Here is a 27,378-nt window from a genome sequence, read left to right as displayed (position 1 = left end):
GCTCCATAACAGGCCATCACTGTATACTACATTTGGACAATTAACAGAGTCCAACATTGACATCACACTCAGTACATTCAAAGGTTCTAGTTGGATTCAGGAATGGTCTGTGAAGCTGATTGGGTGTTGAGCAATCACAGGGTGATAAAATATTTTGCAAAGGAACCTAACCAAAACGGCAGGAACTTCACACCCAGGCAGCCTTTGGCGAATTGGAATAAAATTGATGAGCTCCATCGCACCAGCTCAGATTCCAGCAGTGACATATTCAGGAAGCTAGGAGGAGCAGAAGCCTTGGAACAGATGTGCAAACTTGGATGTATCAGGCATCTCAAGCATCAATGAGGCAATGCCAGAATAAGTGCTTACCTGTCAAATGGTGGACAACTGGTCGAGGAACTCTCTGACTATCCTACAGTTGTTCAGGATTGCGATTTTCTGGGGTTCCTTGTAGGTGTTCGCTGGGAGACCTATTGCTACTAGGCTGTTATGTAGGGTCTTTGGCACCATACCTATATCAATACCTTCATCAATATGATATTGATGAAGGTATATCAGGCTTAGTATCAAAGTTTGCAGATGATACAAAGGTTGGCAGGGTTGTTAATGACAGTAATGGCAGTGTGTTACTGCAACAGGATCTAGAAAATTTTGGGCAGATGGGCTGAGAAGTGGCAACTGAAGTTTAACAGTGAAAAATGCAAAGTACTACATATGGGTAGAAGTAACCCCAGAAAAACATACCAACTGTGTGGTACTACACTTAAGGAGGTAGAAAATCAAAAAGACCTGGGAGTAATTGTGCAGGCAGGCTGCCAGGGCAGGTCATGGGGTGTTGTCAATGAAATACAGGAATTTTTAGGAAGGATGTAGATTTGCTTGACCATATACAGAGAAGGGCAACAAGGTTAGTGAGGGGAATGAAGGGATCCTCTTTCCAGGAGAGGCTTAAGTTCTGCAAATTGCAGCAGCTGGAGACTAGGCACCTGTGAGGTGATCTGATTGAGGTGTATAAGGCCTTGAATGGGTTGAGCATGCTGAATTCTGATGGGATTCTTACATTAGTTCAGACTACGAACCTAGGGAGCATAAATTGAAATTGAGGAAGGACAGATGTAGAATAGATGTGCGGAAATTGGCCTTTAGCCAGCGGGTGGTTAATTGCTGGAACAAACTTCCATCTGTCGTTGTGGAAGTTGATAGGTTAAATAAATTTAAGGACTATGTATATAAAGTGCTTAGCATCATAATACACAGCCATTTCTGAATAAACAGAAAATTTTTTAAGGTGGCATCGTTTTAGGTTATATCTCATATTGTGAATACCTTCACAACGAGTTGCCATGATATTGCACTACTTCGAATAAGTAATGCTTCACCTAAGGAGAAGACTAATGTTACTTATTCTTAGATAGGTACCACCACCCAAGACAGCACCGTTTCAGGGCTATTTGGCCCTTCTTCAGTGAGTGGGTAGGTACCCAAGTGATGCAATGATGGCAAAAACAGTTATGAAGTACCTATCTGAGAATAAGTAACATTAGTCTTCTCCTTAGGTGAAGCGTTACTTATTCGAAGTAGTGCAATATCATGGCAACTCGTTGTGAAGGTATTCACAATATGAGATATAACCTAAAACGATGCCACCTTAAAAAAAAAAAAATTTTCTGTTTATTCAGAAATGGCTGTGTATTATGATGCTAAGCACTTTATATACATAGTCTAAATTTGTTCGCAGCTTGAAGCTCTAGCCCTAAATGCGCCTTAGTATAAATTTAAGGAGCAACTGGACAAATATTTAGAGGGGATTGTTTTGTATTTTTTTTTTTTTTTTTTTTTGGCTGAAGCTGCATAAGCTCATACACTTGCTTTCTTGCATCACATGCCACTACTACTACTACCTGTGGTAATGTTAAGTACACAGGATGGTTGTTGTTATGTCTGGTGTTACTACTACTACTACCTGTGGTAACTGAATTAACAAAATTATGGAGGGATCAAAATCAAGTAAGAAAGAAGTATCAAGAGAGTAAGCACTGAGGAAGAGACCATCAGCAGCAACTCAAATTAGAATATCAGCGGTTGAAAAGAACCTACACAAAAACAGTTGCAAAGGAAAAATTTAAATCGTGGAAATAGTGACCCTTGGGGGCTGGTATATAAGCTTTGATGGCACATTTTGGCCTTAGCTGCCCTTGTGTCCTTAAACACCAATATCCCATAAGCTTTGCACTAATAAACTAAAAAGCCCCACGAGGTGTGGCGTACTCGATCAAAAAGAATGGCTATGTCACTATAACATGGGCTGAAAGTGGCTGCAATTATGGAGCACTTGGTAGGTGAGCAAGAGTTTGTTGGAACTGATGAACACAGTTCAGAAATGTGTGATAGAATATGAATGCAGAATGAAGCTTATCAGAAATAAGGAGGCTGATTTTTGAATGGAAGAACTAGAAATGGCAATAGGTCCAAAATAACAAATGCTGGGGACTGACTTGATTGAAGGTAAGACCATCAAGCACAGCTTCAAGATTTTCCCATTCTGTTGAGACCATTTAATGCCTGTCTCTGAGATGGAATTTTCCCACTACCCTGAAAGGATGCATTACTGAAACTACTTTTAAAATCACCAGAAAACCTTAGGGACAGTGTGAAGCCCTATCACCCTGTTCCATTGCTTAGTAGGCTTGGGAAGGTGTATGAATGGACATTAGCTGTGCAAATAATGCATTGTGTGCAAAGTGATTACTGTTTATCAGAAAACCAGTATGAGTTGATTACTGTAAGGAATTGTGACAAAAAAGTACTGCTTGGGTATCTTTGTAGACATTTGCAGGTGCCTTTGACACAATCCAGTGGGATAGCATATACTAGTTGTTCTGCATCTGGTAAAATTCAGCAAACAAATATATTCTGTAATTAAAGACTACTTTTGCAACAGGTTTGCAATGTAAAATCGTCTTGTGATGCATTAAACAGTGGTTTGTTTGTTATTTGGTTTTTAGGAGCATTAGCAACTAAGGCCATATTGCTCCGGGAAATGCGGTGGTCATTCCCTGACCTTTCCGCATCCTCTGTATTTGGTGATGACGGGCTCGAACCCCGGTCTAATCAAGAAGCGTGTGCTATGCACTTGCTGCTCCTTCCCACTGGCGCATTAAACAGTGGTGCAAGGTTGTCCACAGGGTTCCATTTTCATCCCTTTGATATGGAATCTGGTGCTGAATGAGTGGCTGCTTTGAACAAACAGTGATGTATCCGTGATAGCATATGCAGATGACCTAGTCTTAGTAGTTCAGGAAAATTCTTGACTGCAGTTGGAGGAAACATCAAACACTGTGTTCCCAGAAATACACAACTGGAATGAACTGCATAGGTTCAGAGTTGCACAGAGTAAGAGCACAACCATCTTTCTAAAAGGACACTTGTCTATACATAGAAACCCTATGGCCTGCATTGATGGTTGTGTCTGCTTGAGGTGCCTTAAAACTATGAAGTATTTGGGAATACAAATAGATTGGCAGTTACAATTTGTGTTGCATGTTAGGCATATTGCAGAAAATATCTGGCATTTTGTACATATGATTGCAAGGATATGTACAAAAGGCAATCATATGAACAAAATTCCAGACCTATGGGGAATTTGTGGTAAGTCATAGGGTTGCTTTACAAGTGTGTTTTCCTTCCATTTGTCACATATGGAGCCCTTGTGTGGTTAGACTCTGCACTGCAAAAAATGAATATCAGGAAAGTATACTCTATACAGCGAACAATGTTGCTGAAATTGTCCAGGGCTTACTGAACCGTTTCAAACTAGGCTCTTCAAATTATAACTGGACATGTGCCATTATATTTGGTACTGATCTTCAGAAGTATGTGTTATCACATATGACGAGCAAATCCCTTAAGAGCGACTCGCTATTCAAATACATTTCGAGGCAGGCTATACACAGAGAAGAAATGTCTATGGATTTCTCTGATAGTTATTTGGCAAGATTGATGAAACAATAGCAAAAAAAAAATGAGTATCACCAGGAAGTTTTTCCCACATATGGCAAAAGAAAATAAGGGGATGCTGCATTGGTTTAATCCAACCTTGCAGACTACATTTTTCATAACAGGCCACAGGTCCTTTTATGCTAAATTGAATGCCTTAGGAATCTGTGAACATATGCTCTGCATTTGTGGGAGTACTGAAACTTGAGAACATATACTATACATATACCAAGAATATGAAGACCTCAGGAAGGACTCTGTGGAGACAGTTTTAACTTGCCAGCCTTGGAACCTGGATGTGAGAAGCAGCTTATAGCCATTAAGGACACTTTCGAGGCCTTTCAGGTGTGTCTGAATTTTTAATAGACAGCGTGTGCTATTAGAGTTGGAACAGCACTGGTGAGGGTATTATGGCACGTCCACATAACAATTGTACTACTACTGCAGAAATGGTAATTAGTGGCTCTCAAAGGCAGCAATGCATCTGGTTATATTACAGTCTTGGCTGTCCAGGGGCATGTGGGCTAAATATCTGACTTCATGTCTTCTCTTGTATGCCCTTGTCAACATCAACAAATTGTGTGACTTATATAGAGGTGCTCTCCGCCTGACTAATGTAAGTTAAAGCTACTAACAGTAGAATGGCCATCATGGCTATGCATCTCCTAGAGGTGCATATAACCTAAATTTCCCTATGTGATCCATGGTAACTGCCACTGCATCTCCTTGTGGCACAATGGGATGCATATCCTACTGGTGTGTTACTTCTGTACTACTCACTGGTCATCCTTGTGGTGCATGATCACCCTTATTCCTGAGTCTCCTGTGGTGCAGTAGGCTTCTGTCTTCACAATCCTACTGGGACATCACATTTGTCTTATCTCGTGAACAGAATACTCTAAGGGATGAATTACTATCTATCTCAGTGCTCCTTGTTGCATCTCCTTGTGGTGCATTGGACCGTAAATCTTTGACTTACATCTGAACAGAAGCTGATGGATAGGTTCTGTGAGTATTCTATGATTCAGAATTGTATTCCACAGCTATTTGAGTGTAGAATGAGACTTGTCCTTGGGAATGCAGATAGGTCTGAAAACTGTACAGTATTGTAAATACAGGGTGGGAATGCTGGAAAAGCTGGCTCAGACCACCTAGTTTAATAAATTAAAAAAAAAAAAAAAAAAAATTATCATGGTGGACTTGTGACATCACAGAACAAGAGCACTTAAAAATGTCGGCTGTAGTTCAGATATCGGCACCTGCATGTCTTGCTCCTCAATCAACAGGTAGCAACATGTTTGCACATGTGCAAATTACAAACTTGTATGTTCCTGACTTTGAGCCTTCACCAGTATCACACACCAGTACAATCATACACAAGAGGGTGTTGATAATGCAAAGTCAACTCAGTTTATAGATAGATATATATTCATTTTTTTTTTATTTCAATACATAATATATAAGCAAAAAATGTTTTAACTTGCTTAGCAAGGCAGTAAGTGAAAAGATCTTTAGCATTAGCAATGCTAATGCTAAAGAACGAAAAAACTTGAAAAAGGAAGTGACTAAACGGAATATAATATGTATATATATATACAGAATGATTCAATTAAAATACACTGCACCTATCTTCCTTATCTTTAAGTTTAAGCTATTTGTCATTGGATCTTTTTTGTCACATTTGTGCTGAAATTTTTGAATTTGAGGTTAAAATTGGACTAGCATTAGCATTAGTAGAGGCATTTGATGCAAGAAAGCAAGCTTATGCAGCATCAGCCAAAAAAAAAAAAAAAAAAAAACCCACTTCCACTTCACCCCTCTGTTCGTTCAAAATACCTGTCCAAGCTGAGCCTTAAACTTATTTAGGCTATCAACCTCCACCACAAGGGATGGAAGTCTGTTCCACCAACCAACCACCCGCTGGCTAAAGGCAAATTTCCGCACGTCTATCCTACATCTGTCTTTCCTCAATTTGAATTTATGCCCTCTCAGGTGATTTTTCTGAGCTAGAGGAAGAATCCCATCAGCATTGAGCATGCTTAAACCATTCAAGGCTTTATACACCTCTATCAGATCACCTCGCTGGTGCCTAGTCTCCAGACACTGTAATTTGCAAAACTTAAGCCTTTCTTCGTAAGAGCACCCCTTTGTTCCATTCACTAATCTTGTTGCTTGTGACTAAGTACAATTACTGTTTAGATTTTATGATTACTAAATTTAAATTTTGCCTAATAATCTACTTTCTTTTTTCTCAATGAGAAAGTTGTTCCCTCTCCTTGGTTTAATCTAAAACATCACTGGTGTACTTAATGCAGGATTAAGGCACAGGCCAGCAGGGCCCTTGCCCGGGGCGCCATTCTTTAAGGGGCCAAATTTTACAAATCATAAAAAATATATGCTTAGTAAAGAGGGCGTCGAAAAATCTTTTTGCCTGGGGTGCGAAAATACCTTGGTCTGGCTCTGGGTGTACTTCTGAAACAAAGGTAAACCAATTTTAGTTGAAGTAAAAACAAACAAATACAAAGGTTGTAAGTGATGGTCGCTTTTTAATAGGCATGTTTAGCTAAGTCAAACAGCTAGCTGTAACAAGGGCAATTATGTATTGCATCTTCTCTTACAAATAATAACAAAAGATATAACATTCAAAATAATTATTTAAAAAAAAATTCTGGGACAGAAATTAGCAATTTCACGAAACAGAAATATAAGAAAAAAAAACAAATGCAAATAATAAATTCATTATCAGAAAGTAAAAAAAAAAGGGATAAATAAAATGCGAATGGATATTTCTGTGCTTAACTTTGTAATTTTGGCCATTTATTATTAAAGATCAGTTATCAGTAATGTTCAACAAAACTGTACGGCTGCTGCTATTATTTCCACAAATGAAAGGAAACAATGTAACTTATAACAACAATGACAAATTCAAATAATATTAATCTTATAACAAAACAGCAGATATGCATACACAAATAATTTACAACAGTACAGTACAGAAAATAAGCATACAAAATAAAGAGCCTTTATTTTATTTTGTACTGTCACTTTCATAGTTAAGCTGCACTTAAAAAAAAAAAAAAACATACAAGTTCTAATCCCTGAAGAGAATCCTTCAAATGAAACATCTTGTCCAACTATGGTAGGTACCTCTTCTTCAATATTACAAATTCCAGATTCCAATATGTCTGCAATGAGCCCTCTTCATTCATGCATATTCAGAAACAATGTCCACATCTAGTTCAGCGTAGTCTTCAAAACATGTTTCCCTCTAAATTTAGGCAATGATACACATCCTTGAAATTTTTTCCCTATTATTAGACTGCTCTTTGCAATTAACAGAGTAAGAAGCATTCAAAGCTTCATTCAATTACATCATTCAAGGTGAAAAATCCAGCATATCTGAAGCAGCTGGATATTACTCTTTCGTCAACCTCATTCCATCTTTATCACATCGATTTTACATTGTGTTTTGCTTTTCAAATGGTACGATTTTGTTTAGTAGCATTCTTTGACAGTTTTTCTTAAAGTACTTGATTACACCTTGTTCAAGTGGCTGAAAGACAGATACATTAGGTGGCAGGTACTCAACAATGACTGCATACAGGCCATTCACTTGTTAATAAGGGGCAGTTATCAAAAAAACTGCAAAAATTTTCTATTCTCCCTGCTCATCTTGTGTTGCTTAGTCTGATTCATTCTTCTGGTATATTTGATGACATACAAGCTTTTTTGGTTTGTTTGATACAAGAAGCAACGTCACCAAACCTTTAATGCATTGGGACTTCTGGGCTTTCCCAATGATTAAGAGAGGATTCTCCTCTACACAAGACATTTGAAACTAGGAGAACAATAATCTGTTGTTTTTTCATTTTTCTGCCACATTTTTCACTTTTAAATATAAAATTTTTTATCCGTTTACGAAAAAGGCCAGTTTTTTCAGCACTGAAGATGTCATTCTGGTCACATGTCAAAACAACATTTTTTAAACAATTCTGCTTTCGTCAGTGTTGATGGTGGAACTTTCACTGCACACTTTTCTGAAAGACAGCCCATAACAAGTCTTAAATTTTGGGAACCATCCATCAGAAGAATTAAAATCTTCAATATTCACCTAATGCTTCCATCTATTGGATGAATTTTTCAACTATTAGATGAAAAATTATTTTTTTAATCTATTTCCTGAAAGTTTTTTGCATGCATATCATTGACCATTCCAAGAATACCTTTCCAAATCCAGACACTTCATCTTTTGTGATATGATCCTACCTGGTGCGGCATATTTCTCTCTAGGCACCTCCGTAGCCAGGTGGGAAGGAGCAGCAGTGCGTAGCACACGCTTCTTGATTAGACCGGGGTTCAAGCCCGTCACACCAAATACAGAGGATGCGGAAAGGTCAGGGAATGACCACCGCATATCCAGGAGCAATATGGCCTTAGTTGCTAATGCTCCTAAAAACCAAATAACTAACAAACAAACAAACAAACAAGCATATTTCTCTAAGCTTTCAATTGTTTTTCTGCTCTTACAGAATGGTGAATTGGAAAAACTACCTGCTTCATAGGTGGCCTACTGAATCTCTACATGCATGCATACATATACAGTCTATCTATTCTGTATAATGAAATAATGAAATAAACTTCTAGCCAAAACTAATTTCAGTATACCAACGGGTGATTTCTCACAGTCAGCCTGCATGCTCATTATTAGCTTCGATAAATTAGCATTCTTTCAAAATTAGCATTTTGAAATGCAAATATTGTAATAAAAAATAGGTAAAAACAAGACGGAAGGGTAGATATTTTTGGATAGTTGGAGAGAATTTGTCTTTCAAGGTTGTTATAATGAATATAGGTAATAATGTGTTACAAAAGTGGAAAATATTTGCACTATAGTTTTGAAAGCATATTTTAATAATAAAGATACAGTACCATATAAAATATAATAAAGCATATATTCAGAAATACAACATAACAATGTAACTCATCATTAATTGTCATATATTAATACTTTATTTTTTGTTTTTAATTTTTTTCTTCTGCACATTAATACAAAAATTAAAATTTAAGGTAAAAGAAACAGGGTGAAGTTGCATACTTTGAGCAGAATAAATAAATAAATTAATATTTGAGCAGCAAGCTGATGAGCGGATAATCTCTCTCTTCTAATATTCTGTATGCGAATATCTATGCGAATAAATGCGAACCTTTATTCTAATGTTCAAACCATCTATCACTTGCTGTAAAACATAATGCACCATTAATCTTCTGATGAAAGGCCAAGGTAATGCTGCTTTTATGGGTCTGCTTACTGGTTTTCCACATTGTTCTTATTGCATAAACCACAGCCATAATGCATTGTCTAGTATCTCTAATTTGGGTTTCTTTTAAGTACAGCATGAACTTAATGATCCTTGTGTACAACTTTTTTTTGGACTTTAAGAGTGTTTCCAGAGCATCCAACTTAGTTTTCATAGAAACAACAACTTTCTTTCTTTTCTCACATTTCATTTCATTTCACCCATATTTCATTAATTTATGTAATATTTAATTAAATTATATATTGTAATTATAATAACAAATACTTTTACTGGTTAAAACACAGTTTGGAACCAAACACCCAATTGACCTCTTGGGATGCATAAAACTCAACAGATGGGTTGTGTACTACACCAGCTAAAAGCATAATATACTACTGCCCATGACACACTATAGTGTGCTTGTGGGCATCAGACAGTAGATTTTAAAGGTGGCATCAGTTAACCTAGAAAGTTGGTTAAGCAGAGACTGGTTAAGAGGGCTTCTATTGTATACCGAATTGTTTTTCATAGAATACCTAATCAATGAGTAACTCAAAAAATGTTATCAACAGGAACATTTTTTGTTCCTGTTGATGTGGTCTTAGCTGCTGTGTTTTCAACCACAGCAGCCAAGTATATCCTTGTGAATTTTGAATTATCTGGATTAGCATAAAGGAAAATAAGATCTTGATGGATTATTTACACTACCTAACCACTTTATTCAGACCATGAACTAAGAGTATTGGAATGTCATTGACACAAATCACTGATCTGACATGACATGGTGTGAAGTCAACAAAGTTGCCTCCATGCCATATCATGTCAAAGCAAGTGCTGAAAAGTGACAAGCAATACTGGCCCATTTAGGTAACAAAAATGTCCTCAATTCCTAGAGCAACATAGCAATATGCTATCAATTGCGCTGATGGATACACACACCTTTCCTTATCCCTCAAAAATATAATGACAATTTATATGTCAATCCATGTCCAGTAATGAGGCTTGTGGCATGAAAAGCACTTCCTAATTCATTTCACAAATATATGTGGTCGCAATTCTAATCTCAACGATGTCCATTTCCACTTGCAGTCTGCCAAACCCCATGTACTTTTTCTGACAGAATCTCAGTTATAGGTTGATTCAACTACTGCTCATCTCAGATGCCCAAATTATTCGCTGTATGATTCTTTTCGCCTCAAAGGCAGTACTTGTGCATATGTCCATACTGATATTCCCTGGCAATTTGGAATCTCCTCTCTTTGATCTTCTCTGGCTTAAAATCTCTCTACCTCATTGTGTCGAATTCATCTGTTGTCTCTACCGTTCTCCCAACTTCACTAATCACTTGGAGCTCTGACTTCCTCTCTTTGCAACTTGACTTTCTCCAGTCCAACTTTCCTAACAGTGAGGTAATTTTCCTTCATGATTTTAATGTTCACAACTCCAGCTGGCTTCCGTTTTCTAGTCACACCGACCCAGCAGGTCGAGATGCTGAGGCTTTTGCAATTACTAATGACCTAGCACAGATTGTTCATTTACCTACAAGAATACCAGACAATCCTAATTATACAGCCAATACGCTTGATCTTTTTCTCACAAACAACCCTTCTAAGTACACGGTCGAAGTGAGAGGTCCTTTAGGCACTTCACATCACAATATGGTGATTATCTCTTCTCCAATGGAACCTTTATCTCATGGCTATTCCCAACCTCGTGTTGTTTGGCATTACAAGAATGCAAAATGGGATGACCTGTGAGACTTCTTTTCTTCTTTTCCTTGGTCGGATTACTGTTTCAAAACTTCTGATGTCAACGTTTGCTCAGATCATGTCAGCAAAATTATTCTTGCACGAATGGAATCCTTTATCCCATACTCCACTTTAAAATCTCGTTCTTTATCTAAACCTTAGTTTTCCAATAAATGTGCTAAGGCTGTTCAAGAGAAGAATGCTGCATATCGTAATTGGCTTGTTTCTAATTCTTCAGTTTCATTTTCTGCCTACACCAAAGCTCGCAACAATTGTAAAGCAGTTATTAATCAGTCCAAACTAGAGTTTGAACAGGCTACGAGTAGAAAACTTGCTTCTTGCCCTAATGGTAGCGAGCATTCTGGTCTCTTGCCAAAGCTATTGGCCGCAACTTTTGCCCATCTCTGCTCCCACCTCTGTCCAAACCAGATGGTTCTGTTGTTACTTCAGCAAAGGATAAAGCTGACCTGCTAGCATCCCATTCTTCTTCCAACTCATGTATTAATGATCTTGGTAAAACACCTCCCACCATTCCCAACACACTCCATTCAATGCCTAATGTGGTCTTCCATCAAAAGGGTATCAGAAGGATTTTGATGAATCTTGATGCTAAGAAAGCTCCAGGTCCTGATGGTATTTCTCCACTTGTTCTCCAAACTTGTGCTCCTGAACTTACTCCTATTCTTTGCCACCTTTTTTCACTTTCTTATTCCAAAGGTGTTTTTCCTTCTGCTTGGAAATTTGCTCATATCCAGCCAGTTCCTAAAAAGGGTGACAAATCCCTCCCATCCAATTATCGTCCCATTGCAATTACTTCTACACTTTCTAAAGTAATGGAGAAATCAATTAACTGCCAACTCTTAAACTACCTAGAAACCTTCCGTCTGATCAATGATCGCCAGTATGGATTCCGTCAATGTCGATCCACTGGTGATATTCTGGCTTATGTTACCCATTTATGGACTAATTCGATGGAAAGGTTCGGTGAAACACAAGTAGTTGCTCTTGACATCTAAAAGGCTTTTGATCGTGTTTGGCATAAAGGTCTTCTAAACAAGCTTCCATCTTATGGTTTGCCAACTGTTTTTAGTAATTGGTTATCCAGTTTTCTCTCAGATCGCTCACTGAGGGTGATGGTAGATGGCTCTCTGTCTTCTAACTTCTCCACTAATGCCGGTGTCCCCCAAGGTTCAGTTCTTTCCCCCACTCTTTTCCTCTTGTATATTAATGACCTTCTTCCATTGACTGGAAATCCTATCCATAATTTTGCCAATGATGACACATTGCATTCCACTTTCCATTTTGAGAAACCCTGTCCTGCTCAATCAGCTTCAACTTCTTGAAAATCTGCTAACAATTCCTTAAATGCCAATCTTCAGGTAATTCTCCAGTGGGACAAAGACAACTTAGTTGATTTCAACCCTTCTAAAACTCAGTCTTGTCTTATATCTCGCAAAAAGGATTCTTCTGCTCCTATGCTTATCTTTAGTGACACTCCGATTTCTAGGCAAAATGATATATCTCTTTTGGGGATTACCCTGACTTCTAATCTCTCTTGGCACAAGCACATTAAAAATATTGCTTCCTCTGCATCTAAAAAAACTTGGTTTTCTCTTTTGCTCTCGGCGTTACTTTTCTTCCAAACAGCTGCTCACTCTGTATAAATCGCAAATCCGCCCTGCCAAGGAATATTGTTCCCACATCTGGGGTGGTGCCCCCAAAACCTCTCTCAGGCTTCTTGATTCCATTCAGAAGAGGGCAGGTTAATTAATGATCCATCTCTAACAGAGTCTCTTCACTCGCTTTCTCACAGACATACTGTTTCTGCTGCATATCTCTTCTACAGATCCATGGGCACTGTTCTTCTGAATTGGCTTCTATAATTCCCGCTCTCTCTCAAAACAGTCCGAACACGTGCCGCCACCAGCCAACATCCATTTACTGTCCAACTTCAAACCCACAGAACCAACTTTTCATCTTCCTCATTTATTCATTCAACTGCCGTTTTCTGGAACAATCTTCCTTCATACGTATTTCCTGAAAATTACAATCTAAAGAAGTTCAAGTCCAATGTCAACAAATATCTTCTTTCGTCTTCTCAACCTCCAACCCAAGCACGGTACTAAGTACTATAGGTTCTAATACCTGTCGTGTTTGGGGTTCACATAAAAAAAAAAAAAAAAAAGAAAATCAAATTAAAGCCATGGTTTTAACTTTGAAATGATAATTTTATTACTGGGGAAAAACAAAGATCTGATGGCCTTTTTCTGCATTTTCCCAATCATCTTGCCACATGTCCATTATTTGCGAGACTTCTTTTTTTCTCAGATTTCAAATCAGCTTTAGAATAGTTCCTATTTTCCTCTGGACAAGATGTTATGCCCAGAATAGTCCTTCTAATATTACGTTTGTATAATATAATAATCCAGCCAGCAAAACCACGTACTGAACAGGAAGCCTTCCAGAAATAATCTGTAAAGCTTCAGAGGAGACAGTCCTGCAGGCAGGTGTCAACCCGAGAAGAGCAAATCTCTGAGCTTGAATCAAATATTTCTGTATTATAACATTATTAATTCTGTAAACCCAAGCTCCAGAAGCTCTAGGTTACAATTGGGAGGAACAAACAGTTATATAATAAATTTAAAGATCGTCCTTTGATTCTCCAATTGGTCCTAATGATCCTCCAAAGTTTGTCGTATAATGTTCTAATTTTAGTTTTCAAAAACTTGATGTGCCCAGTAAAAAAAAGAGACGCTTTTCAAGATATAAACCTAAATACCTCATGACTCTAACATACCGAACGGCATCCCCATAAAGCTCAACAGTAGGAGCCCCTTCAGAAGCATCCGAATAGTCTTTCCCTTGGAAATTTGCAATTTGTAATGTCGACACCAATTTTCTAACATACCTAAAACCTCTGCTGCTCTGTTTTCATTCCAAGAATGAGTTTCCTTGTACTAATACTGCTAAATCATCAGCATATGCTATATATATTATGCCAGAAATCTGTTTCTTTAAAAATTCATCTAATACGATGTTCCACGCAAAGGAGCCAATCGCCGAGCCTTGTGGGCATCCACATGAAACCTTCTTAATAATTTGAGTATAGCATGTCTTAACAACTATTTCTCTAGAACAAAAATAACTCTTAAATACAGAATATAAATTCTATGAACAATTAGAAATCCTTATTCTACTCAAGATGCTATCCCCCCATAGCCGGTCAAATGCTCCCCTGAAATGCGCAAATATAGTAAGGACGTACCTAGTATCACTCTGCTCGACCATATGTATCAATTGATACACAACGTCCTTTGTGGATAATCCTTTTCTGAAACCAAATTGATTTCTAGAGGACAAATTTTCTGCATCATACATAATCATTAAGCAGTTGATCAACAGCCAATCATACACTTTGCCTATAACAGGGCAGAACAATAGGTCGGTACGACCTTGTCTCATTAAGCACTCTATCCATGCCTTTAACAATTAATTTTACGCGAGCCTTCTTCCAGCATTGGGGGAAGACTCCTTCTAAACACTTATTAAATAACTCAATATAACTCATGGTATGGGTACTGACACCTTGTGATGCTCTTGCATTAAGTGCAGAGGTTAACTGTTCCTTCATTTGACAATGATTACACGTGATAATCCAAACCAGCCATTAAGCAACTTGCTCTATCACTTTACATTTTCAGTTGCATTCTGTTCAGAGATTTCTTCATGGGGATTTTTCCATTTGAGAGACTTGAAAGGCAACAATCTTTGAACACTCAACAAGTGCACCCTATACAAGCATCAACCAACCCTTGAAGCCAGTGAGATCCTATCCGTATGCCACTGCCAGTGATCTGATTTGGGCAGTAGTTTTACAGAACTTTACAGCACACATCACATGATGAGTGACATCTTCAATTTACAGATTTTTGCAAAGATTGTTACACAAATCCCAAATCTCTGTAGTCCTAAAAAAAGTGAGAGGCAGTGTATATTGTATCGGTAAGCAGTGCAGCCTAAAAGTTGATTTGTGAGATAAAACATGGCAATAAGAGGTGGAATCTGCTACCACTTCCTAAGACTTCCTTACTCATATCAAATGAAAAATCCTAGAAATATTCCTTTACCCCCTTTTGGAGCATGTTCCTTTGAGTCATTAAATGGACTCGTATCACAGTTTTCTCTACATAAATTATTGACTAAGCCACACAAGATTTTACAAGGGCAGAGTAGCCCAGATGGCCAAGCAACAATCACTGCCGGAGCAATAGCATTTTTAGCATGTTACCACTGCAAATAAAAAAGAGAGAGAAAGAGAGAGAGAGATGGGACCAAAATTGTTAGGAGTCACTTGAGCTACGTGTAGCCAGGCTGCCCTGGCTTAGGTGTGAGCTGACATGGCACTGGCATCAAAGTTTACAAAGGCACCAAAAAACCGCAAGAGCAACAGAAAAAAAAAAAAAGAAAAAAGAAAAACTATCAATCAACAAGCAAACAAGACACAAGTGAACAGTTTACAAAAGGAATTCTACATAGAAAATTAGAGCAGGAATGAATGATTGAGAATTTTTGATCATTGAAAAATACTATAAAATCAAATTTATCTGTTGCCTGATTATTCAGTATAATATATTTTAAGGCAATAAACATTATAAGCAGAAGCCCACTAAGAGGTCAATTTGAATGTATCAAGCTGCCACCCTGCTTTCAAAATAAATCAGATACCTTAAAACTGCAGAAAATATGATAAATTTAAATCCCTTCTAGATGATGCAAAAATCTGGCAATTGAACTGAAATTAAATTTGAGAAAAGTATTTGCCCTGAAAAAAGAATATTTGATAATGAACAGGAAGATGAAGCTGAAATGACAGAGAAAGCAATTTTATGATCCACTTTTTTTAACATTTTAGATAATGCAAACCAGTCGTGAAAGACAGATTTCATATGATTGTAACAATTAATTCCAATTTCCACACAATTTGAATTATGGTGGTCAGCATCAATTTTCTCCCTGAAATAATTTCGACAGATTTCTCATAGGAATATATTAAAAAATTCAGATATGTGCTTAAAAAGTTCTCATCACCCTCAGTTTTCAAATATCATAGGTTAATGACCAAAACGAAGACCTGTCTTTAAAGCTTCATTTCTTACGTTCCCATTTAGAATTTTTTCCTGAAAACTTGGGAGCAGCCCCCGATGAACATGTTGAAATGTTTTGCCAAGATATTTCTCAAATGGAAAACAGATACCAAGGAAAATGAATTCCAAATATGTTGGCAGACTACTGTTGGAATCTCATACGGGAGAGACCAATGGATTATAAAAGGATGATTATAAAAGGCAAAACACAACGAAATAAGTGTTCTGTTATCAGATTAGCATTTTTGTAAATAGAATAGACACTGTTCAATATTTAATACTGTATGTAACATTTTCTTAAAACATATGAAATCTTTTTTTACTAGAAATATTTTGACTTTAATCCCTTCTTCCTTAAAATTGGCGGGCATTACAGCAATATCATTGCCATATTTGAATTCAGCAATGTAAAATCTACAAAAATCACCTGAATTTTATTAGGGAGTGAAAAAAAAAAAAAGAAAAATTTTTTTGTCAACCAGTGTTAGGCAACAGAAATGAAGATCAGTGGACTGCGTGGCAATTTTATGGATTTAAAAATTTTGCTTACAGATGCTGATCAGAAAAGTCATCTCGTGTATCAATTTATATGAAGTATTAAAATATTTGTGAAATCATTTCAAAGACAGTTATTCTCCATCAAAAACCTTGCAGCCTGTATATCAAGCAATTTAATGACATCAGTGGCAAACGTTTCATGGCACTCAGAGAACAGTAGGATACATTAACTGATGATGCCCCTCTCCCGTCGATGCAAATATTTTTATTTTTTAGAATGATTAATTTTACATTTTATTTACTTACAAAAAGTAAATTACATGCAATATAACACAATTTAAAATAAAAAACAAAATTCTTCATAAAAACTTTTAATTCAAATGAAAAAGAAAAATCACTCTCAAGCACACAGTATACAAAACAAATAATGTCTGTAACATGTTAAATCAGAACTTCTTGATTTGACGGTTAACAAAATTTATTAAAATGTTTGACAATTAGATATATAAAGCAAAACTTTGAGCTTTTATAGCTGCGAAATTTATTATCATATCTTCCAAATCAAGCACTTCAACAAAACCCTTTCAACTGATAGCATTGTTAATCCATCCAATCTTTTCTGAGTCATTGTTGTCCTTAAATGCGTTTTTACTAATTTTAACTTTGAAAAATTTCTTTCTGTGCTAGCCCCTAGAAACAGGTAACATCAGCAAAATTCATAGCTCTATGTATAATTTTTTTCATAAAGAAATTCAAGGATTTTCATGGATGATATTTTTTCATAAGGATAAGAACATTGTAAGTATATTATTTCATGAACTAAATCCCCACCCAACATATCTTTTTCATTTTCAGCTATTAGAAGCATTTCCAAGTCCATGCAATTTTCTAAAAGTTTGTCATCCATCTTCTTGCATTGATTTATATTTCATAATATATTGAAATTATCATTCATTACATTTTGTCATTAAATCAAAATGATCCTTTAAAGCATTTATTGCATTATCTAGAAAGTTATAAAAGAAATTAATTTTAAAATTTTATTTTTCATCAGACATCAAATATAGTTTCGTCATTACTTTTGTATGTAAGCTTTTGCCTTCAAGTTCTGGTTTTTCTGAAATCTTTTTCAATTTCCAATCTGATTGCAATTTTTTGTGCTTCCGTTATGACATTTTCAAACTTGTCACTTCTAGAATCTTGATATGTTAGTTATTTTGGTTTTTAGGAGCAATAGCAACTAAGGCCACATTGCTCTGGGAATATGTTGTGGTCATTCCCTGACCGTTCCGTATCCTCCGTATTTGGTGGTGACGGGCTCGAACCACGGTCTAATCAAGAAGCGTGTGCCATGCACTGCTGCTCCTTCCCACGTGGCTATGGAGGTGCCTTCTAGAATTTTGAAGATACTTCAACGAGTTAGTAATGTGAAATTTTGCATTTGTCAAATCTAAACTGATTTCTTGTAAAACTTTACTTGTTATATTCACGTTGCCTAACACATCATACCAAATAATTAATAAACAAATAAATCTGAAATTTGCAATATTATTTAATAAAGCATTTGCTTCAGATTTATTTTTTGCTATTGTTGATGTTGCAATTGGTTGTGGCACATTCAAAAACCTTTCTAAAGCTTCAATTATTTCTTCCAGTTGATATCTCAACAGTTTTAGTGCTTCAAGATGACTGGGCCAACTGGTATCACTAAGAGCAAAAGGTTAACCCTTTAACATAGTGCTTGAAAAACATTGCACCTTGAGAAAAAAGTGTAAAGAAGCATTAGCAAAGGCACATGATGCAAGAAAGCAAGCTTATATAGCATCAGCCAAAAAAAAAAAAAAAAAAACCCTTATTTCACCCATCCACTCGCTCCAAATGTTTGTCAAGTTCTCCCTTTAATCTATTTAAGCTATCAACTTCTACAACGACAGATGGAAGTTTGTTCCAGCAATCAACCACCTGCTGGCTAAAGGCAAACTTCCTCACATCTATCTTACAACTGTCTTTCCTCAATTTGAATTTATGCCCTCTCAGGTGATTATTCCGAGCAAGAGGAAGAATCCCATCCGCATTGAGCATGTTCAAACCATTCAAGGCTTTATACACCTCAATCAGATCACCTCGCAGGTGGCTAGTCTCCACACACTGTAATTTGCAAAACTTAAGCCTTTCTTCGTAAGCGCAACCCTCTGTTCCATTCACTAATCTTGTTGCCCTTCTCTGTATTAGTTCCAGCAGCTCTACATCCTTCTTAAAATGAGGCCTCCAGACCTGTATACAATACTCAAGGTGTGGCCTCACCATTGCCTTATACAAGGGGATAATCACCTCCATATCCCTGCTAGAAATATTCCTGTATATCATTGACAAGACGCCATGAGCTACTCTTGCAGACCGTCTGCACTGGTCAGAAAACTTCATATCTGCCTGCACAATTACCCCCAGGTCCTTTTCATTCTCTACCACTGTCAGTGTGACACCTCCGTAGCCAGGTGGGCAGGAGCAGCAGTGCGTAGCACACACTTCTTGAGTAGACCGGGGTTCGAGCCCGTGACCACCAAATACGGAGGATGCAGAAAGGTCAGGGAATGACCACAGCATATCCCTGGAGCAATATGGCATTAGTTGCTAATGCTCCAAAAAACCAAATGACAACAACTGTCAGTGTAGTACCACAGAGTTGATACGTTACTCTAGGATTACTGCTTCCCATATGTAGTACTTTACATTTGTCAATGTTAAACTTCATTTGCCACTTCTCAGCAAATCTGCTCAACTTTTCTAGATCCTGTTGTCATTAGTGAAATTAACAACCCTGCCAACCTTCATATTGTCTGCAAACTTGAACATTAAATCTGATATACCATCATCAATATCATTTATAAATACAGAAAACAACAAGGGACCCAACACTGAATCCTGAGGGACTCCACTAATAATATTAGTCCACGAAGAGCAGTGTCCATTGATTACCACTCTCTGTCTTCTCCCACTCAACCACCCCTTTATCCATAGCAGCAATTTGCATCCAATGCCACACAGCTCCAATTTTTGCAGCAGTCTTCCATGTGCAAGAGTATCAAAGGCTTTTCTAAGATCCAAATATATGATATCAAAGTTATTCTTTGCATCCAGTTCCTTTGTGACCACATCATAGTATCCAATCAAATTAGTCAGACAAGACTTCCCCTTAACAAACCCATAATGTGTCCGAGCCATAACTGAAGTCTTGTCTAGATGGTTTGTCTAAATGGAGGCACTGGTTAAAGAAGCAATGCTTCTTTAACCAGTGCCTCCATTAATTTCCCTGGAACAGAAGTTAAACTAACAGGTCTGTAATTACCTGTGCCTCCCTTTGATCCTCCTTTGTGGATTGGGGTCACATTTGCACATCTCCAGTCCATGGGTACCTGCCCTGAGTCCAGGGGAGGTACCCATGGCTAAGGGTTTGCTTGCTTCCTTTGCCGCCTCCTTTAATATAACTGGATAGATTCCATCCACCCCAGGTGCCTTTCTTGTGTTTATCTTCAACAATTTCTCCTCCACTTTACTCTCAGTTATTACAAGATTATCTAGCTTACTGCCAGAGCTGAACACAACTCTGGCATTCCCCTCCCTGAACTCCTCATGTGTGAATGTCGACGCAAAATATTCATTTAAATTGTTAGCTACCTGAGCAGGATAATCAACAGTTGAACCATCGATATCAACTGGACCAATCTGATTCATCGCCTTCCTTCTAGAGTTTACATAAGTAAAGAAATCTTTGCTGTTTTTCTTTGCATCCTTTGCCAAAGATTTCTCATAATCTGCCTTTGCCAGCCTAACCTCCTTTGTAACTTGGTTACAGACTAGCTTATATCTATCATAGGCTTCTGTGTCACATGTTAATTTATATGTATCGCATGCATTTTTCTTCTTTGTCACATGTCTAATTAGTTCATCTGACATCCATTTAGGCCTAAATCTTGAACAATATTTCTTTGTTGATATGAAAAGCCTAATAGCTTCCAAGATTAATTCTTTCAATGCTTCCCATTTTGAATTTGCTGTTGGTAACATCATCAGTTGGTTCCACCGTATAGAATTTAAATACTGTCTCAGACCACCATAGTCACCTTTACAAAAGCAAAACCCCTTCCCTTTACCCCTGATGGTAGTTACCTCTTTGAGTAAATCCCACTTCAGCACACTGTGATCACTGCCACCTAGTGGTTCCTTTATCTGCAGATTCTTGATGCATGAAGAATCACTACTGATAATCAGATCAAGAGTATTACTCCCTCTATTTGCCTCCCGAACATGCTGCTATAGAAAACAATCATCCAATAAATCCACAAAAGCCTTGCTAGTGTGTGTGAGTGACCAACCCACAAATTCCAGTCAATATCTGGGAAATTAAAATCCCCCATTATAAAACACTAATTTACTGGCCCACTCTATTTCTCTGCATAACTGCTCATTATACTCATCAGATTCATTAGGCCTATAACACACACACCTCTCTCATTTTTCCTTTCCCAGTGCTTATGTCACACCAAACAGACTCAACATTGCATTGTCCACCCACATCAATTGGATTCACTTCCTTAGATTTTGTGTTTCTTAACTAACAGCGTAACCCCTCCTCCCTTCCTGTCCTGTCTATCCTTTCTGTACACAGTGTACTGCCCAAATTCCGGTTATGCACTGCTTATGTCTGTGTGACACCATGTCTCTGATATCCCAATAATATCTGCCTTTGATGTCTTGACTAGCACCTCAAGCTCATCAAATTTATTAACTATACTCCTAGCATTGGTGTACATGAAAGTATACATGCACCTGTTTCTATTCTTAGTTACTCTAACACAGCTCATGTATTTACTTGTTCCACCATGACTCCCACGGGAAATTCCCATTGCCTTGCTTTCCAGGCTGCTGCTCAATTGCATTTCAATAGAAGTAGTGCAAGAATCACTTTTACCTCTGCCAGCGGCTACTGTAAATCTATTAGTCCGTGTATCCCCCCCAAGCTAGCAGTTTTCCGACCCACCTAACTCTGCCTTGATAGCATCAGCAAATATTCTTGCACCCTTTCTATTTAAGTATATCCCATCCCTGTGGAAGCAGTCTCTCCTGTTAACAAGCACATACCAGGCTGAGAAAAATTCTACTCGTTAATGCCACACAATATCAAAAAACGACACAGCTTCAACACAACTTGCTGTGTCATTTTTACTATACAAAGGGTACTAGGAAAGTTTTGCAATATGACGCAACAATGAATCACAGGAAGCTGCTTGTTGCTGCATGTTGAGACATGTTCATACGTGCATAGTAGCCACTGCGCCAAGTCGATGGGCTCAGTTATTCATTAGTAGTGAGAGTGTAAAGTGCTTGCGATGGCATCGTGGTCACGAAATGAGATAAGGACAGTTTTGCGGTATAATTTCGTGCGTGGTTTAACCATAGACCAGTGCTTAGAAGAAATGCTCTTACACTAGATGATGATTGTCCACATCGTACAACGATATTCAGGTGGTATAGAGAATTCCAAAGGGGAAATTTCGCTCTGGAGGGTTCTGAGAGGCCGGGAAGGCCACGAACGTCTGTTACGGAGGAAAATGTTACTGCTGTGAGGAAAATGCTTGACGAAAACAGGCGAGTGACCTACCAACAGATAGAGGATACTTTGGGCCTAAATGCACCAGCAATTTGTTCGATTCTGCAAGATCATTTGCACATGAAGAAACTTTGTTCTTTCTGGGTGCCGCATCAACTGACTGAAGAGCAGATGACACGACGTGTGACTTGGTGCCGGGAGATGTTAAAAAAGTTTGATAAGGGACAATCTCGGTATGTGAACAACATCGTGACAGGTGACGAGACTTGGCTGTACTATTACGATCTGCCGACCAAGGCTCAAAACAAAGTTTGGGTCTTTGATGATGACGACACACCCGTAATTGTCAGAAAATCCCGATCTGTAAAGAAGAAAATGATAGCTGTATTTTTCAAATCGAGTGGAATTGTGGAACGTGTCATTTTGGACACGCAGAAGACAGTCACAGCTAAGTGGTATACTGAACAATGCCCGCCTAAAGTCATTGGATCTATGAAGAACCTGCGGCCAAAGTCAAGAATGGACACCTGGTACCTCCATCACGATAATGCTCCAGCTAACCGCGCCAAAGCCTGCACCGAATATTTGACCACGACAGGACTGAAACTTCTCGAGCACCCTCCCTACAGTCCAGACCTTGCTCCCTGCGACTTTGCACTGTTCCCGCATGTGAAAATGAAGCTAAAAGGGAGGCGGTTTTCCAGTGATGAAGACCCTCTACGGGCTTGGGACAACGAGTGTGCTTTACTCCCTAGTGAAACTTGGCAGAACTGGTTTAAAGATTGGTTTCGGAGGATGGAGAGGTGTATTGAATGTAGAGGAAATTACTTTGAAAAAATTAAATAAACAAAGCTGTATTGCAAAACTTTCCTAGTACCCTTTGTATTCATGGAATGCAAAAAGAATGGTGCAAAGAATATGTAAAACTAATTCCTAAAAGTTTTAATTTTGAATTTAATGTTGTTTGTTTTTAACATTGTTAACACGTAAAATACACAACATTTTTCTTTCAGCCTTTGTTTTTGGGAGGACGGTGGCATTGGCATCCCCTAAACCTTGGCACTCCTTGGATGGTGGCCTTACCCTACAGCTCACCCTCGTGGCACTGAGAATCTTGCAATGTTGTCAACATCAGCTATCATCACAGAACAAAGCTTTTCAAGGATGAAGTTAATCATAACTTATCTCTATTCCACAATGGCCCAAGTTCAGTTGATTGGACTTACAACCTTACTAACTTTCAAATATGTTACTGCCAAGGATTTGGACCTGGGTGAAATGATTCTGGGTCTTGCAGTTGTTAATGCAGGGAAAATCAGTATATAATAATTAATGCCACTTGTTTATTAAAGTTAAAATAATAAATTAAATTTTTATTTAAAAATTTTAATAAAATGAATTGAATGAATAAACAATAAAATTATATCAAAAAATTAAAACTTATTTTTGAACTGAAAAAAACTTTTTCAGCTTATATGAATGGGATTGTGGCGTGGGCACTAAAGCAAAATTGGCTGGGGGGGGGGGGGCACCACAACCTTTTGTGCCAATTCTGTTGGTCCATTTCTAAATGTTAGAAAAAAAAAATTCAAAACTGGTTTAAAAAATCGTTTCAAAGACCCATCTAATTTCAGTTATGGTATCAATAACTACAATAACATGGTAATTAGCCATTGCTATTTTAACTATAGTTAGAAGTGTAGTAACAATGAACAATCTTTACTATTATGGTGAAGTTGATGACAACTTACTGTTTACTGTTAACCACTGGTCAATAATTGCTGATTAATTAGCCAATGCGTGCTAAATTTCCCTCGGTCTCGGGTTCTCTTTAGCAATGTTTTTCATATATCAGTCCTTAATGAGAGTTAGAAAGTACAACTAAAAACATATATTTATCAATATGAAGAATTGTCAAGATTGCTTTATTTGTACGAAGGAAAGTTCTAAATTAAAAGGAAATAATAATGTTCTGCAATACGTTACATATAGCGTTAAAAAAGGGAGGTAAAAAAAAAAAAAAAGCCGGTCAACTTGAATGAATAGAACCGACTTACTTGATCTGTTCAGTAGGCAGTCTGAACATTTCATGAAAATCCCCTTCTAAAGCATCACCGTTAATTTCGGATGCTCGACAATGCGGACCACACCGCATCATTGATGGAAATGCACATCCGAGAGCAGTTCTGTTTGCCTCTGGGGGTATTTGAACGTTCACTGCTGCCATTTTTCGGTGATTGCTCGTATTTGAACGAGCGGTATCACGAATTTGAAAATACTAAGTCATCAACCCATTCGTCCTAATATGCTCAAGAACGACATAAACAACACAATATGACCAAAGCTTTACTACTGATGACCTGTGCATACATGTGAAAATGTGATAATGGATGAAAAAAGCATGTTACGAGATACTACATGAATTGGAAAAAAAGACTACTACGATCTGAAATACTGCTACACGCAACCACACCGTGACAAACAAATAAAAAAAAAAAAAACACGAACTATCAATGTGCTTTCTAGATGAAGGCGCCCTCGTAATATGAGGGTAACAAAATCTCTTAAAATAATAATTAAGATTAGTTTCATAGGCTGCTTCAAACGAAAATAACAGAAACATAACTAAAGTGACTTTATTAAAGATAAAAAAATACACTGATTTCAAAACCTAGGGATGCTAATGTTTAATTAGAATAAAAAAAAGTAAAAGGTTCCGGAACGAAATCTTATCTCCCCCCCCCCACCACGCACGGTTCGCATTTCTTTATTTTATTTATCTTAAAAATAAGATAGATCCGTATAAACACATAATACTTCCAATATGCTTATTGGGATAATATTGTTCGTTCAAAATGGTCATGTCGCCGCTTCGGAGCCAGTCTGACCATAACTTTTCTGAAATTTGAAAAAAATTTAAATCATTCTTTGGGTGGCGTAACTGCTAACAAACGTCGATTATCAACCCTCTCATCGTAAAAATTCAATTATGTATAAATGACATAATAACATGTCTAAGAATTTATATTTTGTTATATGAATATTTAATCTCACCGAAATAGAGGACCATTATGACACTATTATGATTTCATGAATTCTCACACGTTTTGAGAAGTATGCGTTCGATTTCCCTTGACGATTAAGGAAATTCAAAGTCCTCTTCGACCGAGGTTGTACGGTTAAATTATTAAATTATGTTCTTCCAACTCCAATTTTTCCAGGGTTTATTGGCCTACGAAACATGCAAATCAGCTTGTGAACACAAATATACAGTTGTGCAGACAAGCATAAAGGTGCAATATCGTCTAAGATGCTGATCTGAATAAACCTCAACAACAACAATAATATCATTATAAATTCAGTGATAGTGGAATTGAATTGTGACAACCTAATTTATACGATGTTTGGCCACAATTCACACTGATAATAGCATAGCGGCTATTTTAAATTGACTTCATTAGATGTCTGAAGACGTCCGTAGAGATTTGTAAGGCTTTCCAATGTCAGAATAGATTACGACTGCGAATCCATGCGCTTCACTTCTAGTTCCAAAACATCCTCAAGGTGTTCAATTTGATTCAGGTTAGGCCAATTTAGAGATCAATCAAAATCACTGAGGGTTCTGAGATGGATATCATCATTCTTCTCTTTCTTGGTGATTCCCTTCTACTTTTGACTCTCTCTCTCTCTCTCTCTCTCTCTCTCTCTCTCTCTCTCTCTCTCAGGGTAACTCGGGAACTTTTTTTTTCCTGGTGCAGCATAAGCCTCAGGCTTCCTTGCACCATATGGCTATTAATAATAATAATAATAATAATAATAATAATAATAATAATAATAATAATAATAATAATAATAATAATATCGTCACTGTGTTCCTCTAATCACTCGGGCACAGTGCGGCCCTATGAAACGGTGTGTATGGTCTTAGAAGATCCCGTTTCCGACATGAAAAAAAAGGCAACATGCCATGGTACACATAGTGTCCTGACAGCTGCTAGATCACACCAGTAAAACGTTAGCCATAGGCCTCAGGGGTCCTAGTTCTTGCCAGCAAAACATGCCCAAGCTTAAACAAATACCGCCATATGCCTGAACAGTCGAGACCATGCACGATGGGTCAATGAACTCGCGCTTGAATCACACACGAAAGTATCCATGAGCATGTTGCACAAAGTATTTGAACTCATCCGACTAACACACTCGTTTGCAGTCCTCTAGTGTCCAACCAGCGTGTTGTTGACACCAGACCATTCGCCGTCGACGATGATCAGCGGTCAGGTGAGGGTGCCTCTTGAGTCGTCTGCTGTTGAACTTCATAAGCATGCATATGTAGCACAGGGTCATTTGGGATATTGTTCTTGCATTCCCCATATTGTATTGCGATGTCAACACACGCACAATGACCTACCGTATAGCCCGTACAACGCGAGACACCTTACGCTCACCACGAATACCCACCAGCGTAATCCTTTACAGTTCTGTTGAAGGGAGGTGGTTCAACCGGTTCCACACCATTCTTTGTACACGTTAACTACACTGGACAGTGAGAAACCGATAAGTAATAGTAATAGTAATCGTGGCAGGTCATTTAATATAGCAAGCGTATGAGCCAAACAAAAATGTAGCAAAAGACAAAATTTTTAAAAAAATTCCATAACCATTCCCTCTAAATGTTTGTCCAGTTCCTCGTTAAATTTATTTAACCTATCAACTTCCACAACGACAGATGGAAGTTTGTTCAGGCATTTAACAGCCCGCTGGCTAAAGGCAAATTTGCGCACATTTATTCTACAACTGTCTTTCCTCAATTTGAATTTATGCCCCCTTAGGTTCGTAATCTGAACAAGTGGAAGGATCCCATTAGAATTCAGCGTGCTCAACCCATTCAAGGCCTTATACACTTCAATCAGATCACCGCGCAGGTGACTAGTCTCCAGCCGCTGCAATTTGCAGAACTTAAGCCTCTCTTGGTAAGAGGATCCATTCATTCTCCTCACCAATCTTGTTGCCCTTCTCTGTACACGCTCAAGCAAATCTACATCCTTCCTCAAATGAGGCCTTCATACCTGTACGCAGTACTCAAGGCA

General features: G+C 37.8%; 1 protein-coding gene across 4 annotated transcripts in view; it reads right to left on the bottom strand.

Annotated features, from left to right (window-relative positions):
- hiw (MYC binding protein highwire) overlaps window positions 1-24,698 on the bottom strand; it is a 1,043,263-nt gene extending 1,018,565 nt beyond the window's left edge. For all 4 annotated transcript variants that reach the window (XM_090372846.1, XM_090372865.1, XM_090372875.1 and 1 more), the window contains exon 1: window positions 24,349-24,698. In XM_090372846.1, coding sequence (XP_090228972.1) covers window positions 24,349-24,518 — 170 coding nt within the window. In that variant the 5' untranslated portion in view covers window positions 24,519-24,698. The remainder of the gene's footprint in view (window positions 1-24,348) is intronic.
- Window positions 24,699-27,378: the final 2,680 nt, after the last annotated feature.

The sequence above is a fragment of the Mastigoproctus giganteus genome, chromosome 1, assembly GCF_048544385.1.
Source record: "Mastigoproctus giganteus isolate SK-2022 chromosome 1, ASM4854438v1, whole genome shotgun sequence".
Classification (NCBI taxonomy): domain Eukaryota; kingdom Metazoa; phylum Arthropoda; class Arachnida; order Uropygi; family Thelyphonidae; genus Mastigoproctus; species Mastigoproctus giganteus.
Note: the sequence above shows the minus strand (reverse complement) of the source record. Positions and strands in the feature narration are given on the sequence as shown.